This window comes from Rhinolophus sinicus, chromosome 10 (assembly GCF_057876585.1).
Source record: "Rhinolophus sinicus isolate RSI-liver-muscle chromosome 10, RSI-T2T, whole genome shotgun sequence".
NCBI classification, from domain to species: Eukaryota; Metazoa; Chordata; class Mammalia; order Chiroptera; family Rhinolophidae; genus Rhinolophus; species Rhinolophus sinicus.
The window spans coordinates 12,489,001-12,510,173 of NC_142510.1; the positions used below are offsets into that span (position 1 = coordinate 12,489,001).

The 21,173-nt window shown below is 49.1% G+C and overlaps 1 protein-coding gene, 1 long non-coding RNA gene and 1 pseudogene across 3 annotated transcripts in view; 1 reads left to right on the forward strand and 2 right to left on the reverse strand.

The window, feature by feature from the left end:
• The window catches only part of SEC14L5 (SEC14 like lipid binding 5), a 47,164-nt gene that overhangs the window by 25,928 nt on the left and 63 nt on the right, over positions 1-21,173 (reverse strand). The window contains exons 2-5 of the mRNA XM_019756468.3: positions 20,374-20,465; positions 3,989-4,138; positions 3,478-3,609; positions 608-736 (exon numbers count right to left, since the gene is read on the reverse strand). Of these exons, the coding sequence (XP_019612027.3) occupies positions 608-736; positions 3,478-3,609; positions 3,989-4,138; positions 20,374-20,436 (474 nt within the window). The 5' untranslated portion in view covers positions 20,437-20,465. The remainder of the gene's footprint in view (positions 1-607; positions 737-3,477; positions 3,610-3,988; positions 4,139-20,373; positions 20,466-21,173) is intronic.
• Positions 3,499-5,279, forward strand: LOC148756837 (uncharacterized). Its single transcript, XR_016022580.1, has 3 exons — positions 3,499-3,632; positions 3,998-4,115; positions 5,156-5,279. It is a non-coding gene; the product is annotated as an uncharacterized LOC148756837 (long non-coding RNA).
• LOC109460763 (MSL complex subunit 3 pseudogene) lies at positions 4,145-20,462 on the reverse strand (annotated as a pseudogene). Its single transcript, XR_016022578.1, has 2 exons — positions 20,374-20,462; positions 4,145-8,598 (listed from the first exon to the last, which is right to left on the reverse strand). The product of XR_016022578.1 is annotated as an MSL complex subunit 3 pseudogene (transcript).

Here is a 21,173-nt window from a genome sequence, read left to right on the forward strand (position 1 = left end):
GAGCGCCGAGACATCAGCACGGGGGCAGGACCTCGCCAGCCTGGGAGTCACCCCCACCTGGCTCCGGTCCCAGCCCTGACCCGTGGTTGTTGAGCAGCTGAAATGTGGCCAGGCTCAATGGAAATGTGCTGTGAGCATTAAATACGCACCGAATTTCCCAGACGGTACCAAACGAAGAGTGTAAAATAGCTCCCGAGTAAGTCTTATATTGATAACACACTGGATAAAATATATTCAAATGGATTTCGTCTGTTTCATTACACGCAAAGGGCTCTACTCAGCGATGGGTCTGAGATCTTTACACCAAGCAGCAATAATTTGAACCAGGAAAAAGCACGGCACAGTGCCCCTCCTCTGTCCACAGAGTTCACAGGCCTGGGATCATCAGTACAGTGATTACGGTGCCCCCATTATGGACTTGCTTTCCATCCATTACCTCCTGTGATATGGCCATTGTTAGCATACCCATTCTATGGATGAGGAAAGTTAAGGATCTTGCCTGAAGTCACATGGATTATCAGGTGGCAGAGCAGGCTTTGAACCAGGACTGGTGGCCCCCCGAGCTCTGTGCACTTTCCTCCCTGTGACCAACGGAGTTCCCTCTTACCCTGTTGATGTTGGCTGTGTATTGCTTCATGGCGATCTTCTCCAAGGCACTTTCGAAGCCAAAGAAGGACCGGATGTCGAGTGAGGCGGATTGCTCAAAGCAAGTCCACTCTTCATTCTCCGGATGAACCTGAAAGCCAGGTAGGGGTGATGATATGATCTCAGGGTGGGGGATGCCATGCCCTCCCCCGGTGACCTGGGCCCAGTCAGAGCATAAGGTGGACAGCATGTCACAGCTGGCAAAACCCTAGGGGGCCAGCAGTGCCAAGGGGCCCCACCCAAAGCAAGGTCTGAAGTGTTAGCAAACAAAAAGCCTTCTCAGGAGGGGCCAGAAGAAAGTGGGCCTGATATCTGCATGCCTGTCCCTTAAAAATTATATGTGATAAATTATAATCATATATTATAGATTATATATGATAAAAATTATAATGATATATAGAAATTGGTGATATATTTAATATAATGCATCATTATATGTAAGTAAATTATGCATAAATATACATTTTAGTTACATATATTTAAAATATACAGAGGGTGCCAAAAAATTTTATACACATTTTAAGAAAGGAAAAAAACTGTATTAAAATTATAATACAATAGGGCCAGCCCAGTGGCTCAGGCAGTTAGAACTCCGTGCTCCTAACTCCGAAGGCCGCCGGTTCAATTCCCACATGGGCCAGTGGGCTCTCAACCACAAGGTTGCCAGTTCAACTCCTTGAGTCCTGCAAGGGATGGTGGGCAGCGCCCCCTGCAACTAAGATTGAACACGGCACCTTGAGCTGAGCTGCCGCTGAGCTCCCGGATGGCTCAGTTGGTTGGAGTTCGTCCTCTCAACCACAGGGTTGCCGGTTCGACTCCCACAAGGGATGGTGGGCTGCTCCCCCTGCAATTAACAACAGCAACTGGACCTGGAGCTGAGCTGCGCCCTCCACAACTAAGATTGAAAGGATAACAACTTGACTTGGAAAAAAGGCCTGGAAGTACACACTGTTCCCCAATAAAGTCCTGTTCCCCTTCCCCAATAAAATCTTTAAAAAAAATTGTAATACAATGAATGACACTAGCATTCATTTGATTAACGCCATCTTTTGAGGGAACCTGATACCACACATCGCTACTGTAATTCAATTCAGCTTCGAAAAATAATACATAGATAACATCCCTTAAAATGTGTATTTTTTGGCACCCCCGGTATATGTTATGTGTTTATATATAAATATATATATTTATTGTAAATAAATATTTATGTATACTTGTGAGCAAAGACAACTTCGTTGACAGAACTACCATGTCCACCCAGGCTTAGTCCCTCTCAAACTTCTGTGGGCAGAAGCATGACCAGGAGTCTGTTAAATATGCAGATGCCTGGGTAGAATAGGTCGAGGCAGAGGCCCAGGGTCTGCATTTCACCGGCAGCCTCCGTGATGCTGAGTCAGCTGTTGGAGGAACTCACTGCGAGAAACAGGGATTTATAAAAACTTTTAAAAAGGGATTTATAAAAACTCTCACCCATACCTCCCCAGAGGTAAACATCTAAACATCCTAGGCCCAGTTTCCAGGAGGCCCCAAGAGGAGCTGGAGGTGTGCAAAGAAAACGCGATCAGCATTTATTGGACGCCTGCTGTATGAGGCACCACCAGATAGATGAACAAAGCGAGGTCCCTCCCTGGTGGGTCTGGGTGAAGACACACGCAAAACACCTGTAATCCGCCAACATAGCCACACAGAGTTATCATGAAAAATACCATTTGGGGTCTAGCGCAGCGACATTATCTCATTTGCTGCTCTAGCACCCAATGAGGCACGTTCTGCTGGCGTCTCCTCTTACAGATATGGGAGGATGGCCCGGGGAGGGGAAGCAACTTGCCCAGCGCCACTCAGCAAGAAAGTGGCAGAGCTGAATTCCAAATGACTCCAGTTTCTTCACTGCAGCCTCGAGGCCAGCAGGGCCCGACCCCTGCCGCCCCTATTCCCATCCTCGGCCATCCACCTTGGAGTCTTTCACACACACACACACACACACACACACACGCACACACACACACCGTTTCCTCCCCCCAGAACTCTGTTCCCAGCCCTCACATTCTTCAGCTCTCAGCTTCAATGGCACCTCCTCAGAGAGGCCCCAGGGACACTCTTACCCAAGACAGCACCTCTCCTTTTATTCTCTGTAAGTCTCTATCTGCTGGGTCCCTTCTTAGCACTTGTGACAAGGTTGTAAATCTATACTGATTTGTTTGTTTTCTCATCTGTGTCTCCCACTGAATGGAAATACCATGAGGGCAATGGTCAGGCCAGTTGGTCCACTGCTAGGTCTTCAGCACTTGTCAGGGTGCCTGGCACATAGTTGGTGCTCAATCAGTATGTACTGGAGAATAATAATAATTATCCTTAATTATATTAAAAGGTCCAACACATATACAGGCCTTAGTGTGTGCCAGGCACTGGTCTAAGGGTTTGGGGATTTTATTTCCTTTAGTCTTCACAATAAACTACGTGGTAAGTAGGCTCATTAACCCCATTTTACAGATAGATAAACTGAGGCACAATTTCATGAAGGCAGGAAAGAAGGCAAGTTGAAGGGTTAGCCAATAAAATGCAGGATGCCCAATCACATGTGAATTTAAGATAAACAGCAAATTACATTTACGTCTCAAATATTGCTTGAGACGTACTATTTGCAATATTTGAGACGTACTTACTCTTAAAAAGAAAAGGTATTAGCTGTGAATTTGAACTGTAGGTGTGAGGAGCGTCCTGCGTCTTATCCGACCGGTCCTGGGAGGGAAGGAGTTGGCAGCATGACTCAGACCTCAGGGCACAGCCCATGGGGCCCTGCGTGGAGGCCGGGTGGCGCCCAGCCTGCCTCACCGTGTAGCTGCAGTTCTCCTTGACCACCACGCGGCTGGCGAAGGTCTCATTGTGCGCTTCGATGTGCAGCGTTCTCTCTTTCCAGTTCAAGACGTTTCTCTGCAGGAAGACCACGTGCTCCACGCCGGCGATCTGCAAGGGAAGGGGCTGCCAGGGTGAGCAGGGGGCGAGGGGCTGGGGGTCCGAGCCCCGGGGCTGGCCCTGGTCACCCCTGGACACCAGGACCATACTTCCTACCAACCCCTTACCTGCCTGGGCCTGGATCCCGGACTCCATCCCGCCATTCTCGGACCCCGGCACCTCCCCAACCCCGCTAGTCCCAGCCCAGCCAGTCCCAGCCCAGCCTCGGTCCCCAGTTCCTCCAGGATCCTGTGGGCACTTCGACCTAGACCCCACCACCCACCCACCCCCATGCACCAACACACACACACATTCGCCCCCTCCTGACCCTGACCCTGATCCCGCCCCGCCGCCATCCCCCACCACCCTGTCTAGTTCCCTGGGTTCCCACCTTCCGCAGCAGCCTCGGGGCCTCCACGCGCAGACGGCAGCTCCGCTCCACCACGTGCACCGCGCCATCGGCGCTGCGGGACTCACGCAGGACCTCGCTGCCAAGGAAGACCGGGATCTGCGGGCAGGTAGGGAAGCGCTTCTCGTAGGCCTGGGGGCAGAGGGGCGTGAGCTGGAGGCGCGGGGCGGCTAAGGTCCACTGGACACAGCCCTCCTCCTGCGGGGCTGTGGTCTCATTTACCAGAGGGCTTTGCAAGGCCAGAAGAGCCATCCCGACCCAAGGGCAACTGCTGTTTTACCAACAAGACCATCACTTAACACCTGCTTTAGAGTAGTGACCCCTTGGCAGATCACTTTTTGGCTTTCCATTTGCGCTTTCCCCTCAGAAGAAAGAGTGGGCTTGCCTGGGACATTTTATTTGTTTTTATTTTTATTTCCAATAAGGCCCCGCTTTATTCAGATCACCAAAAATAACGGTTTACAGAATGGAAACCACATTACACAACCAAGTATTGCTGTAAAATCGCAAACAAGTCAGGCGACACTTTTTTTTTGTTTTTTTTTAGATCACCAAAAATAAGATTTTACAGAAAAGGAACTATAACAAGCAAATGTATAGCGGCAAATTTTCTTTTACCGTCAGTATCAATTTTGGGACTGCTTTGCAGTTTCCAAGCAAAACTAAAATTTGTTGGCTAGAGTTGGCTCAGTCTCATCATAAGAATGAAAACAGTTTGCAGAACAATATTGCTTAGTGCTAACAAACAACTAAGAAATGTGGTTATTGCTAATAACTCCAACACCTACTGAAACAGCCTAACCTGCACACGGTTCCATGAACTGGGAACACAGCTGTTCTTCTCCCGCCATCACAGATGACGTGTATAGTGGCTAGGGTCAGATGCTGGAGGCCCTTCAGGCACCAAGGAAGTACTCCTTAAGGAAGGACTGTAGTTATTACATACTGTAGCAATAACTACAGTATGTAACTCAAATAAAGGGGCCCGCCTCTGCCCACCTGGGCATCGCATCTGCTCTGTCTGTAAAGAAGGCCCCCCATCTCCCCAGTTCTCCACTGGGAACCTAGAGCGCAAAGCTAAAGAAGCTGTTCTTTTGGAGCCATCAAAACGTTAATAAATCTCCCTGGGGTTCTTACTGTGCCTCCCAGGTGGCGACATAGGCAGACTCTGGGAAGAAGTCACCATGGTATTTTGCTAAAAAACTAAGAAAGACATCAAAGTGCTTCAATAAAGCCTTCAGATTCTTCTCAGAAAAGGACACTTTCCAAGGATGTCTGGAAGCTTCACAAACAGCTGCAGCAAGTGTTGTGCCCCGTAAATGTAAGCGGGTGGAGGTGGCTGGTTACCTGGGGGGTAACTGTCAAGTACAAGTTTCCAGGAGAACACCTCACTTATTTCATCAGTTCTTCTGCCTCCAAAGCCGGCAAACACCACACTCCCTTCCTTGCAAGGGGTCAGAGGAACAGGTGAGGGTGACGTGCTATGCACAGGTGTCTTCTTTTCCAAGTGCAGGAACAGCTTGGGCATGTTGGCAGACGTGTCCGGCTGCCAGCGCTTGGACTGAGGTGAGGCACTGCGCTCAGCCAGCCTGTCGCAGTTGGCAGAGTGACGGGTGGACCGCCTTAGACACTGCAAGGCTTCTGGCTCAGCTTTGTATCTTTTGGGGGTGGCCGGTTCACCTGTGGTCAGCTGACTCTCCGTAGACAGCTGGATGGATGGAGTCAACAAAGGTGGACAGAAAGAGCTCACCCTGGTTCCTGTTAGCGCTTGTGGCACTTTTCTTAATCTGAAGAAAAAAATTGGATGAAGTCACCTTTTTATACTGAACTTGTTCATATGGGTAGAGCAAAACCAGCGGGAGAGTGTAACCAAAGGTGATTCCTAATCCATCCACTGTCTCCTTATAAAGGTCAACGTTCTTTTCTGCTGGGATGTAATGTGCATGCATGTTGGTGTGTGGCATAGCGTGATGATGACGAGACCTCTCATTGGCTGAAAATCTGCATGGATAGCAAAATGCTTCGTGTGGGATTCCAAAATAGTTATTATGCTGATGGTCTGGCATGGAAGTTTCACTAACCGTTTCCTCCTGTTGATATAATAACAATTGTCTTCAAGCTTCTTTTTCAGAACTTTGGGGATTTCTACAGTTATTCTTTCTTCCATCTCCCTTTTTCTGTGCAGCTCTCATAATTTTCGTCCTTTTCTTCAGCGGGGAGGCTTTTTAAGATCGAGTCGCTACCAGGCAACCCACAGCGCTTCTTTCTTCCTATGCTTCTCAGGCGAGCTACAGATTTTCTTGCCAGTTTATGCCTGGAATCTGCAATTTTCATCCGTGTCTCAGAGGACTGGATCTTCAGCTGCCCATCTATCCCTGCTTCTGTTCCAACCATTAAAATGGATCAAATATTCTGGGGGCTTTCTACGTTTTTCGTCTTTCCCAGCAATAACACCGACAATCTGAAGAGCTGCAGAGGTGACTCAGTCTCCCCGCGAGCCCTGGAGATATAGGTAGACCGGCAGAGGACGTGACTCCGGGATTGAAAAATGCCACCAGGCTCTGGGGTCAACCTTGCCCTTGGGCCTTCCGGAGTGGTCGGCCTCAAACACAACTGGTGCCCCAGGAAAAGACAGCTAAGTCCATGGCCAGTACTCTGGTGCGATGGATTAGGACCGGGGTTGGTGGGTCAGGGCACACGCAAGCCCACGTGACGCTGGACCACGCTGGAGGAGAAGAGATTTAACCCAAGGAAGAGGCGGTCAGTGAGCGGCCTCTGGGATGTGCGGCCCTCACTGAGGTTGCGTGTGCAAAAAAAAACAAAAAAAACGACACCGTGGCCACAGCCTCGGGACACCGCAGGTGCAACGTTTTGGATGGTGCCTTGCCTGGGGCATTTTAAAAGAAGACGTCTTTCAGGGGAAAAAAAACATTGAACAAAATCCACCATCTCCTCATGATAAAAACATTCAACAAAGGATGACTAGAAGAGAACTACCTCACCCTGCAAAGGGCATCTACAGAAAACCACAGCACACCTCACACTCAATGGCGAGAGACAACGCTTGCCGCAGGCTCTCGCTGCGTCTATTCAAAGTCCTGGAGGTTCTAGCTAAGGCAGGTAGGCAAGTAAATAAAAGGCACCCCGATTGGAGGGTGAGAGTCTGTGCCCAGTTCCAGACGTGCAGGGTCAGAGCCACTGGGGGGCGTGCGGGCCTCCGTGGCTGGCGGCATTCAGGCCATGCACTCCCAGCGCCTGTTACAGCCCACATGCCCTGGAATCAGGATCAAAGCAAGCTCCAAAAATAGCGCAGGCAGCTGAGGACACACACCTCCTCCCCCATCCCTCAGCAGAGCCAGCACCCACCCAGCTCAGAGGGGCAGAGGTGGGGGAGGGAGAAGGAAGAAATGGAAACATGCCTGTTGCCCTTGGTGTCATCCTGTGCCCCACAAGGCCAGCCCAGCGAGTCTTCCGCCAGGGTCAGGAGGACAGGGCTGCCTCCTGCCATATGGGAAGCAGGTTGCTTTGTACAAACATATCAGCATTAGAATATGGATTGTTCATCCCCCAGGGGAGAGTGCACTGGGGGGATCCTGGGCATCTGGCTTTGGACGGCTGGCAAGGGAGGCCCCCTTGAATCTTCTTTCAAAAGAAGGTATTTCTCCACTGAGGAGGGAGCTGCACAGCCAAAGTGGGTGAGAGTTTGGGTGGAGTCAGACCACCTGGTTTGAAGCCCATCTCCATGGCCTCCCAGCAGAGAGGCAAGTCCCTTCCTTCTCTAAGCCTGTGTCATCACCTGGAAAAGGGGTGTATACCAAGCTTGTCTCCCAGAGGACGAAACCAGGTTGAATATCTAATGCAGACCCTGTCACATCGCAGGCACCCAGCATTTTCCTTCTCCAGGCAACAAGACTCAGATGGTGGCGCAGCACAGGCGCCCTCCCAGCCCTTTCTCAGAGCACTCTACTGGCATCAGATGCAGGAGGGAGCCTGCTGGGCCCCACCACTGTCATCGACAGACAGGTGCTGACATTTTTTAAAGCATAAGGAGGGAAAGGAGTACATGTTTCAGAACTGGTCAGGCTCAGTTTGAATCTCTGCTGCTTTCTCACTAGGTGACCTTGGGCAAATCACTTGCCTTCTCTGAGCCTCTGTTTCCTCCTCTGTGAAATGGGGTGGTGGTGAGGATGTCACCAGATGGTGTCTCAGAGAAGTTGGCATACAGCAATCCTTGGCTCTGCTCTTCCAGTTGTTTGCTTTCTTCCATTTAAATCCTCTGAATGGCACCCTCATTTCACAGTGAGGAAACCTGGGCCCAGAGAGGCTAAGTAACTTACCTAAGGTCACACAGTGCAAAATGGTAAATCTGGATTTGAATCCTAGGCCGGCCCAGCCCCCACTCCCTCAGGAACCCCTTGCTCAGCAGCTGGGCTTGTTCTCATCAGCAACTCAGAAACAGAGTCAGGCATTGTCCCGTGTGGCCGCGTCGTCACGATTTCTCCTTTCTCCCTCAGTTCTTCAACTCTTGCCAGGCAGTGGCCACACTGCACCGGAGTATCTCCATTTCCTCTGACTGTTCTTCAGTCTCTCTCCTGTTCTCCAGATGAAACGATATGCTCAGAACAGGCCTGGATGCCCAGGACAAATCCCACACACCAACATGTGGCCCCACCAAGCCCTGGGCAATGTGGCCCCACCAAGCCCTGGGCAATCTGTCCCAATAGCCCACCTCCCACCTCCTTCACTCCGTTCCAGCCACTCCAGCCTCACTGTTTCTAGAATACATTATTATGAGTTGAATTGTGCCTCCCACCCCCCCAATAAAACTCAGGTGCTGAAGTCTTCACCACCACCACCACCCACCCCTGCAGGAGCCGTGCATATGACCTTATTTGGAAACAGGGTCATTGCAGAGGCAATTAGTTAATATGAGGTCATACTGGAGTGGGGTGGCCCGATATGACTGTGTCCTTATAAAAGGGGAAATTTGGCCACAGACATGCGCACAAGGAGAACGCCATGTGAAGATGAAGACACCGGTCGGGGTGATTCCTCTACAAGCCAAGGAACACCAGGGATTCTTGGAAACACCAGAAGCCTGGAGAGAGGCCTGGAACAGCTTGTCCCTCGTGGCTCTCAGAAGGACCCAACCCTCTCAACACCTTGATCTCAGACTTAATAGCCTCCAGACTGAGAGAAAGAATTTCTGCTGTCTAAGCTCCCCAGTTTGTGGTACTTTGTGACGCCAGCCACAGGAACAGGAAATCCACCCACCAAACTTGTTCCTTGCCCAGGGCCTTGGCACTGGCTGTTTCCTCTGCTTGAACACTTGACAGTGAAAGAGAAGGGAGCAGAAGTCACTAGGTCTCCCAGGCAGGTAGGAGACCTGGACGGGGGTGGGGGACTTGTCTGTCCCTGCTGGTCCTTTTTCCTAGGACATCCTCCCCCACCTTCTTCCCATCCTCTATCCTTTGGCCCATTCATTTCCATGCTAGCACTTAGGGCACCTTTTAACCACATACTTGCTTGCACAAGGCATGCTGAAGGCCTGGGCTACATGCTTTTCTGCAGTGCTGACTTCACATTTACATCCATCTCAGTTCTTGGCACACACTAGAAATGCCAACGAGCAGAGAAAGAAACAATATAAACGTGCTGAAGTCCCAAATAGCCCCAAGAAAGGTATCCAGGGAGGGGAAGGACAGGCCGTGGGCTTAGCACACAGCCAGCTGAGGTCACTGAGTTCCACGGGCTAACTTCCTGTCATAACAAATCTCTTGTTAGAAGAGCCCCGTCTGGAGCCCCCAGATAAGGGGTGAGGGTGGCTGGGGATGGGGTTGGGGGAGGGTGGTTGGTCAGCAGTTGATGGGTACTTGGGCACAACTTTCCCTGACTCCGCAAGGGAAGGAAAGCTCTGACTTTTTCAAGTAAAGAGTGGCTGCCCCGATGCATTCACCCCAGGCATTGGGGGGATCCTGGAGCTCAGGTTCCATCTGAAAAGCAGGGGCCCCAAAATAAAGAGTCCATCCCTGGGCCCATTCTCCAGTGTCAGAGGACTGCCATCTGGAGATTCCTTAGGTTGTGAGGTCTCATGTCCAATACTGTTGTTACTGACATTTACAGACTGTGAACTGCATCATTTCATCCCCAAACACCCTGATGAGATGGGAACCAGTAGTTCCCCATTTTACAGATGAGCAAGTTGAGGCTTGGGAAGACATCATATGGACAGTAAATGGCAGGGTTGGAGCCAGGCCGGTCTGACCCAGACCCCAGCCCTGAACCACCCGGCCTTGCCTCTGGGGGGACATTGGCTACTTCACAAGTATCTGTGGTTGGGAAATGCTGACTCTTGCTGACCTAAACCCACAAATCAGGGGCCTTTTGCCTTCAGCACAGTCACAGGGCCTATGGGATCAAAGAGTTCACAGGACCCTCCCTGTGTGGGGGACTAGCTCACACATAGCTAGTTTTGTCCCTGCCTAAAAGCCTCAGATGTTGACTACTCTCTCCACAAATCAGCTCTGATGGGCAAACACGTGGTTTGGCCACCTAAGGGATACAAGGCAGCAGAAGGATTGGGTTACAGCCCTTCTGCCAGGCAGCTGGAAAGGGACACTCTAGCCTGCCAGCTTAGAAAGGGAGCTGGTCCAAGTCCCAGAACCTGCCCATGCAGGGTCGAGCCTGGGGCAGGCAGGGGCCGATGGAAACTTCCTAGGATTGCCTCCCACATGGCCCCCGTTTCCTGCAAAAATCCACGTTGACACACTGAACATGTGGAGATGGGCTGGAGTTAGATAGCCCTGGACTTCTAGTTAGGCTGGGTAACCTTGAGCACAGCGCGTCCTCGCTCCCCCTGCAGGCCCATCTGGAAGGGAATAATCATAGACACTCCCAATGAAGTCTCTCTTGTATCTTTTTCCTTCCTTTGTGCATCCCAACTGCTGAAGTAAGACTCATTAGCACCCCTACAGTAGGTTGGTTCTCCTCCGAATCCCCAGTACTTGACAAAACGCCTAGCACATGGTTGATACTCTAAATAGACAATTATATGATGAATGTGTGAATGACAGCATAACATAGCTATGAAGGGCATGGACTCTGGGGCTTGGGTTCAAATCTCTGCATTGCCTCTGACCAGCTCTGTGGCCCTGACCAAGCCATCAAGCTCTCAGTTCCTTAAGTCATTCATTTGTTAAAAGGAGAATAAGGAAAGTAGCTACCTTGCTGGGTGGGGGGAGGGGAAGGATAAAGGAGTCTGGCTGAAGCGCTGAGAACAGAGCCTGGCACATGGTTTGTTCTCCAGAAGCATTTGTTAAATAAATTTCAATTTTAAAAAAGTGAGATTCTATAAAGTACAGGAAAGCTATTTCTGCTAATCACTTGACAGCTGCTCCCTCCTCCTCTCCCTCCTTCCTTCCTGCTCTTCCTCATGCAAATTCAAAGGAAGCTGGAACCAGTAGCCCAAACCTTCCACCACAAGTGTGGAAAGAATATCCAAACTGTACTAACGTATTCTAGCCCAATATCTCTTTCCCTCTTGGTGCTGCAGGCTGGATTCGGGGCAGTGACCACCATGTGACCACCTCAGGAGCCGTCCGTGTCCACCCCCAGCTTCCCCCTGCAAACCTGGGAGACCCCAGGACAGACAGGTATCAATCCTCTAGCTCTCCCAACTCTCCTTTTTCAGTTGATATGTAATTCTCAAACCGTAAAATGCACCCTGAAAGTGTACAGTTCAGTGCGTTTTAGTACATTCACAAAGTTATACAACCATCACACTATCTAATTCCAGAACATTTCATCACCCCAGAAAGAAACCCTATACCTTATTCCCCCCACCCCAGCCCTAGGCAACCACTAATCTACTTTCTATGGATTTGCTTTGTCTGGACATTTCATATAATTGGAATCATACAATATGCTGCTTTCACTTAGTGAGGTTCATATTTTTGAGGTTCACCCACGTTGTAGCAGCTGTAAGTGCGTCATCCCTTTTCAGGGCCGACTAATGTGCCATTGGGCAGATCCCCCAACTCTTAGCCGAGCTGCTCAATCAGGGCACTGACGGCAGCGGTGTCATCCCCGCTGATGAAGGGCATGGCAGAACCAGGGTGGCGTTATTCTGAAGCCTTCTGAAATAACTATTGTATACAATCTATAAAAACAGTTATACCCAGGTGACCGTATAGCTGAAAAAGCTCCTGCTATGCTAATCAAAGCCAGCTCAGGAGACACGAGGACAGGGTCAGACGGACCCTGCGGCCAGGGCACCTGGACAGGGTGAGTGGGTGAGCCTGGGGTGCGGTGGAGCAGCAGAGACAAAACACAGGGTTTAGACACTGCCTCCACCTCTTGCCACCTGGGTGACCTTGACTTAACCTCTCTGAGACTCAGTTTCCTCAGAAAAAAGAGGCTGATGAGCGTGCTGATGACCTACTTCGTGATCATTGCTGTGAAGATTTCAGGGAGATCATATGTGTAAGGCATTTAGCACAGGGTCAGACACCACCTAGCAAACTGTTTAATGGACATAGGAGGGTCTTTTTAGGGCTGTAAACCAACAGGGACTTGAATGGGTATTTGTACACTCAAGTTCATAGCATTATTCAAGAGCCAAAAAGCAGAAACAAACCAAATATTCATTGATGGACGACTGGATAAGTAAACAAAATGTGGCCTATCCATGCGGTGGAATATTCTTCAACCGTCAAAAAGGATGCAGTTCTGGGGCCGGCCTGGTGGCTCAGGAGGTTGGAGCTCTGTGCTGCTAAAGGCGAAGGCTGCCGGTTCGATTCCCACGTGGGCCAGTGGGCTCTCAACCACAAGGTTGCTGGTTCGGTTCCTCGACTCCCGCAAGGGATGGTGGGCAGCGCCCCTGCAACTAAGATTGAACACGGCACCTTGAGCTGAGCTGCCTCCAGGATGGTTCAGTTGGTTGAAGTGCATCCTCTCAACCACAAGGTTGCCGGTTCGACTCCTGCAAGGGATGGTGGGCTGCGTCCCCTGCAACTAGCAATAACTGGCCCTGGAGCTGAGCTGCGCCCTCCACAACTAAGACTGAAAGTTCAACAACTTGAAGCTGAGCTGCACCCTCCACAACTAAGACTGAAAGGACAACAACTTGACCTGGAAAAAGTCCTGGAAGTACACACTGTTCCCCAATAAAAGTCCTGTTCCCCCTCCCCAATAAAATCTTAAAAAAAAAAAAAAAAGATGCAGTTCTGACACATGCTGCACATGGATGAAGCTCAAAAACGTGATGCTCAGTGAGAGCAGCCAGACACAAAGGCCCAGTATTATATGATCCCACTTTACATGAGGTTCCTCGAGTTGTCAGACTCATAGAGACAGAAAGTAGAAAGTTGACTACCAGAGGGTGGGTGGGGAGGGAGGAACAGGGAATTAGGATCGAATGGGGACGGAGTTTCAATTTGGGAAGATGAAAAGGTGATGGAGGTGGACGGTGGGGATCTTTGCAAAACAATGTGGACATTCTTAATGCTGAGCTGAACTGTATACTGAACAGTACACTTAAAAGTGGTTTGAAATGGGACATTTTGTATTATGTATTTTACCACAATTTTTAAGAAAGTAAACCATCTCCTGGGTGGTTTATTGTCCTGCCAGAAGCACTGATTGTGATTTGGGATCGGATATCACGTCTGTGTTTATTTGTTTATAGTCGATGCCTCTGTCTCTATGTCTGTTTTCTTCACTACTGGATTCCCCAGTGCCCTGTGCAACATCTGGACACTGTAGACACCCAGCCAGTATCTGTGGAAGGAAGGAAGGAAGGAGAGAGAGCGGGAAGGAAGGAAGAGAGGAAGGAAGGAAGGAAGGAAGGAAGGGAGGGAGGGAGGGAGGGAGGGAGGGAGGGAGGGAGGGAGGGAGGGAGGGAGGGGCAGGGCTAAGTTCTGGAAGGTGCTTCGTGCACAGGTGAATATGTAAATGCCTGAGTAGTTCCGCTCTGGCCATGATATCAGTGCACCGCTGCCACTGCCCCATGAACTATCCCAAACAATGCAGAGGAAGCTTCTGCCTGTTTTTCACAGGTTCTCAGGCCCTAGGCTGCAGCATGGGGCACAGTTAGTACAGCCCAGTGATTATTTGTTTCTGCTTCTGTCTCCTCCTCACATGATGGGACCTCCCTTTGCCTGGCTGGCACCGTGTCTCTTTCTGAGGTCATGCCATCAGAATGCCTGGTCTCTCTGGCATTGGGGGAGCATACAGCCCACCCCAGCAACTGCACAAAATCCTGCTGCGGATTCTCACCCACGGGTGGGGAGCGGGGCGGGGAATTCTCCTCTGAACACACTCCCTGCCCACGTACTTCCAGAATCAGCTGGTCCCTCTGGTGGTTCAGGGAGGGACAAGGTGGTGGCAAGGCCAGCCCAGCACATCTTGACATTTAGCAGCATGTCAGGATCTTGATGGGAGGGAAATGCTATTTTAGACTTTCCAAGTGTCTGGAGAATGTGCCTGGCCTCCATCACCTCTGCTTCCCCACCACCAGCACCCCCGCACTGGCACACTTTTTGGTAGCCAGGGGACCCTCCTAAACCCCAAATCTGATCACGTCACTCCCCTGCTTAAAAGCCCCCAATGTCCTTGAAGAGACAAACTGACCCACCAGTCACTTTCTAACTCTCACTGGGTCCCGACTGAGCCACATCCATTGCTTCAGAGAGACAAGTGCTACCCCCAGGGGGCCTGCGCACAGCTGGCCCTCCTCTCCTCAGCTGTGCTCAACCTGGTGCCTTAAAGGCCCTATAGATTGGGGACCTGTTCTTCCACCTTTACAGGTCATTTGACAGGGCATTTGCCTGGCTTCTGTTGCTCATTCTCTCTCTCTCTCTCTCTCTCTCTCTCCACAAACACACACACGCACACACACACGCACATCCCACACACACACGGCAAGCTCTATGCATGCAAGAAGGGATCACATCAGGAAAGCAAGGTCACAACAGAGCCAGAACAATACAGACATGGTCCCTCCCTTCCGAAAGCTTACATTCATGAAAAAGACCCATATAAACAAGGAAACAAGCAAATTCCGTATAAAATTCACGGAATAAGGATGCCTTCCAAAAAGAGCTAGGAATCAACCCTTTTTCGCCCCTGCACCTAGCCCGGTGTTTGGCACACAGTGGACACTCAATAAATATTTGTGGAATGCATGCCCGCATGGATTAATGCATGCCTAAACTAATGAATGGGGAACTAAAGTTCATTTCCAGGGCCCTCTGAAATCAGAAGATCGCCTTGCTGGGTAGTGGACTGCCTCTGTTCTCTCAGCCTAAATCAGAGCGTGTCAGGGCCTTCTGTAACCAATCCAGGGTGGAAAATATTATTGCTTCTCTTAATCTGTTAGCAACGGGATCAGATGACACAGGCTCCAGGGAACTAATTTAAACTCATTTAAATAAGGCCCCTGCTGCTTTATTAAAACTACGTCCATAACAACAATTCCAGCTGGAACTGCCCCTAACCAAGGCTGCAAGGATTTACCTTCAGAGGCTGTTCCTTATTAATAACCCATTTGCTAAATTACAAGCTGTTTATCAATACAAAAGGACAGGTCTTTAAATATTTTAACACTTAATTGCTGACGACAGCCCTCACCTCCATAACCCTTCCGCCACATGAAAAGCTTATTGCCTTGGAAATTCTACTCCGTGCCCTGTACCTTCTTTAGGTTTGTAGAATCTGAGATGACCTAAAGCCGTAGGGTTTTTGAGCACCACAGGGGCCCCTGGGCAGGACAAGAGGTAGCCAGGTCAATCCTGAAGCCGCAGAGGCCACTAGTGCACAGCTATTTGCTGAATATCAGAGCCAGAAGCTGGCTGTGAGCTCAGGCTATGGGGTCAGATTCCCTAAGTTCGAATCTCTGCCATTTACCAGTGATACCATTCACTTCGTGTTATGGGCTGACTTATGTCCCCCCCCAAAAAGGTATGTTGGAGTCCTAACCCCAGGTACCTCAAGATGGGACCTTCTATGGAAATAGGGTCTTTACAGAGGGAATCAAGTTAAAATGAGGTCACTAGGGTGTCCTTATAAATCCAATACGACTGGCATCCTTCTAAGAGGGGAAATGTGGACACAGAGCCACACACACAGGGAAATGCCACGTGAAGATTGGAGTTACGCTGCCACAAGCCAAGAAACTACCAGAAGCCAGGAGAGAAGCCTGGAATAGGTCCTTCCTAGCGCCTTGGAGGGAGCAAAGGGCTGCTGGCACCTTGAACTTGGACTTCTGTCCTCTAGGACAGAGACACTGAGCTACCCAGTTTAGTACTCTGTTGTTCTAAGCTACCCAGTTTAGTACTCTGATGTTCTAAGCTACCCAGTTGACCCTGACTAAGGACAGTCTCCTTAACCTCTCAAAGCCCCAGTTTCCTCTTCTGCGGCAGCTAAGGCTGCTATAATAGTACCTGCCTCTGAGTTGGCTTAAAGGGCTGGGGGCACGGAGGGCTCAGGAAATGCTCCCAGGCTCTGTGGGCATCAGCTGCCCATCGAGAGGCCCAGCTCTGCTGGTTTGGGCTGTGTTCCCCTTTGCTGGATCCTGATAAGATGCAGGCATTCTGGATATAGTCCTGAAGGTAACTGCCCCAGGGGGACCACTCACTTGGTCCAGATGCCACCCACATATCTTCAGATCCTCAGCTCTGAGAAAAGGCAGAGCTCATGGTTGGCAATGTAAATTCTAGAGCCGACTGCCTGCAGTTATATCCCCACCTGCCACATATTCGCTTTGTGGCCTTGGGTAATCCATCCATCCTTTCTGTGCCTCAGTCTCCTCACCTGTAGAATGGGACTACCCACCAAACCTATCTCATGGGGTGGTTGTAAGAAGTACATAAGTTAATATTTGAATGGGTTCAGAACAGTGCCTGGGACGTAGAAAGTGCTGTGTACATATTTGTTCAATAAAATTTAAAATAGAATCTGCCGAATAATCATCACCATTCACAGCAAGGATTTCTCTGGAAGAAATGTGTCCACACAAAAACTTGTGTATAAATGTCCATAGCCCAAACTTGGAAATACAATGTAAATGGTCCATCAACTGATGAATGGACAAACAAATGTGGTTTATCTATACAATGGAATATTGTTCAGCCATAAAAAGGAATGAAACACTGACACGTGCTACAACCTGGATCAACCTTGAAAATACTATTCTAAGTGAGAGAAGCCAGTCACAAAAGGCCACCTATTGTATGATTCCATTTATATAGAATTTCCAAAATAGGAGAATCCATAAAGACAAAGTAGATTATTGGTTGTCTACAACTGGGCAGAGTAAGCGAGATTAGGGGATGATGGCAGGGTTGCTTTTGGGGGTGACGCAAACATTTTTAAACATATGGTAGTGATGGCTGCACAACTCTAGGAATATACTAAAAACCACTGACTTTTACCCTCTAAATGGGTAAACTGGTATGGCATGTGAGTTATAGCTCAGTAAAGCTGTTGAAACAATAAATAACAATAATAAACCTAAGTAATATTTCACAAGCATTAACAATGTGCCAGGCCCCATCCAGGCATCTATGCCTCTTCATTGAATCCTCACTTCAATTCTCTGAGGAGCTGGGTCTTTATTATCTCCATTTTCCTAGTGAGAAACAGGAGCAGGGACCCAGCTGGTGGGTGTGGGCTCGTAAGCATTACCCTTTCGGGAGCAGAGCCCAGATGACCTGGAATCCATTCACGAAGGGCTGTAGGCTGACTACACTTAAATGGCCACAGTCCACAGTCCAAGGCAAGACCTTTGTGTTCTACACACGGAGATCTCTACAAAGAACCCCCCACCCACCCCACACACACTTCCTGGTACCCACATTCAAAGGGACCAAGGACCCTCTCCAACCTTTGATAAGACAGCTATCTTCATTGTCTTAATTATTTTCCTCTGTTTACCAATATAATCCAAGCTCATTGTTTTGAACCAAACAATAAAGAGTGCTATCAAGAAAGAAGAAAGCGAAATTCCCCTGGAAACCCACCCCTCAGCAACAGAATTCATGTCAAAAGATTTGACCCAAAGAGAGAGATGCCCATTCATTGGATTAGTTAAATTTCTGAAGCAAAAGAGAAAAAAATTTTTTTTTTTAATTTTAACCTGGGTCTTGACAGGTTGCCTCAGTGCTATTTTATAGACAATTCCACGAGCCCAATTTCAGTCTTTTGTGCATTCACTGGGGACTTTTGAAGAAGCAAGGGAGGCTTTGATTCTCAAGTCAGTTTTGTTAAACAGAAAAACCAAAAGGCCAGTTTGTCTGGACTCTCGGATGCGGTGAAAACAGCTGATTTCATCTGAAACTTCCCTGGCATCTGACCCCAACTGAGGGCAAGTGTTTAGCTGAGAAACAAAGATGGACATTAAGGACAGAGAACCCCTTTTGTGCCCACGCAGCACACAAGTTATGTTGAGTTATGCAGCTATTTTGGGGACAATGGTGTTTTGTAAACAGTTGGCAAAGTGGCTTTGTCAGGGATGTTACAGCGGTTTAGAGCCCTTTCACTGACAAGGACTGTTTGGAAGATAAGGCCACATGGTATTTGAAAAATATGAATAACTTAAATTAGAGAAGATACAGACGCTAAGTAGCTGAAAAACCGTTGTCTCCTACTGTACCCACAAGCATCTATACATCAACACCCAGAGACTCTTAACAGCTAGGAGAGTAAATTGAGTCCTGCCTTCATTTATGGACTGTGAAGCTTACAAAATATATTTAACATATTCCAATCAAGGCAGCACAAGTACGTTACTAGGCCTATTATTACAGTCTTAAGTGCTACAGACACGTTTTATTTTAAAGTGCAATGATTGTAAATATTTTTGAGAATCTTAAACATGCTAAATTAAATTTATTAAGCTCATGCAATAATAAAAATTATTAGTTTTTCCATCTTATTGTTATTTGTCTCAGCTTTATGGCAGGAAACCACAGGTCCCTGCATTGTCCCAGTGGGGTAGGGACGGTGTCTCTTTTCTACCGAACGAATGAATGAATGAATGAGTCCTGGGGTTTTAGAATATGTAAACTGCCTGGAGCCTTAGATGGAGGATAATTATTTATATTTAGTTGCCATTTATTGTCTGCTTAGTATGGACCAGGCTCTGTACTGGGTAATACACGCACACACTTACCACCTTCAGTCCTCATGACAGCCTTCTGAGGTGTGTATAACCATCCCCATTTTACAAAGGAAGAAACCGAGACTCAGAAAAAGTCAGTGACTTCCTGAAGACACACAGCCAGAGCATGGTGGAGCAGCGACAGGGACCCAGGGCTTCTGACTGCTCGTCCCCAGGTCTCTTCATCACATCCCGGTGTCCCACCCCCATAACAAATATAGGAGAGTCACATTGCCACAGGCAACAGACAGTAGCATTTGATCTGTGCCAGACCCTACACCTGGAGCTTTACATATATTGACTTATTTAATCCTCAGCACAATGTCTGGGTTTGGAAACAATTGTAATCCTCATTTTAGAGATGAGGAGTGAAGGCTCAGAGAGGCTCAGTAACTTGCTCAAGGTCCCCCAGTCAATCATTATGATCCCTGCTTCTTTCCTGACCTGGAACCATCCGCATGTAACGGCACAACATGGAAGGATGACACAGGTCATGCTGCTCTTAATCCTTTATGTCACTATAAACACACATGTAGGTAGAATCATAGAATAAGATGGGGCAGGACATACACAGAGCAGGACACAAACACACACACACGGAGGGGGGTATATGAGTAGAAAGGGGATTCTGGGAGGTGTTGTGGTTAAAAATCACAGCTCTGAAAACCCCCTGTGTGGATCTGAGCTCTCCCTCTTCCTAGCCACAGAACTTGGGGCTCTCCTGTCACCTGTCCAAGCTTCAGTTTAGTAAAGATAAAATGAGCATAATGAGAGCTATTGGGGGTTAAATGCAAGAATGTATGTAAAGATTTCGCACTGTACATCCTCAGTGAGTGGCTGCAATTATCATCCCCATTAGTGTATTTACTATTATCATTATTATCATTACATAAAATGACAGCAGTGGCTAAGCCCCTGGAATCCTTGTTTTCTGTCAGGACAGACGGACAAGAGAACAGGTAAACTTCAACAAGGCAAAGAAAGACTTTGTGTTTTGGTCAGTGGGCAAGGATTCCAGAAGTTGTGGTGAAACGTGGGATGGCCGGGAGAAGGGGTCACTGGTTAGAAGCTGGACCCACCAGGTCAGCAGAGTAGCTGAATAATTCCTTCTGATCCGGGGTCTGAGGGGCTCCCTTTCCTTTCCGTCATAACTGACCTCCTGTATCCCTCCAACTGTCACACAGGGGATGGAGAATCAGGGGGCACTCACCGCCATGACCAACTCGAATGGGTACTTGTAGATTCGGACAGGAGACTGGTACTTCTGCACCATGTTCTCGAAGGAGCGCCAGCAGAAGCCACCTAGGCAGGAGTGAGCACAGAGCCTTTGTGACAAGCGACTGGTGAGGTAGCACCTTCCACATGAAGCAAAAGCCCTGCCCACTGGTCCCCCATGCCCTCTGGCCCCACTCACACAGCTCCCCAGCCCTCAAAACAAGGGGGCAAATATGATCCCCAAATTACTCCAGGCCAGGCCCCAACACCTTCCCTGTCCATTACCCACTGCCCCCGGCCACACTCACCTCTTCAAGTACCATCAGTACCCCCAAACTTTCCCCACCCCATCACGTGGAGGCCCCCAGAAGCACCCCTCACTGCCACTCACATGGAAACACACATTCGCAATTCTTACACTCCCACAATTCACCCACGCACCCCACAGCTCACCACAAATGTTCTGACCCTATAGTACCCCCCGAAGAATCATTGCACCTGCCCTCCCATTTCCTCCAAGATATACACACACACACACACACACACACTCACACACACACATAGTCTTCACCAAATTTCACATGCACTGTCTCTGTCAAGCACACACGCACGATTCTCCTCCCACATGGGACCGCCCTTGCACATGCACGGAACTTTGCACACATACTCAGCTCCCTGGAGCATGCACTTACCCAACTCCACGCACACACACAATTCCCCTGGTGCGCACAGACGTCCACACACACGCACACACACACATGCACATATGCACACACAAACACAGGCACGCACAGG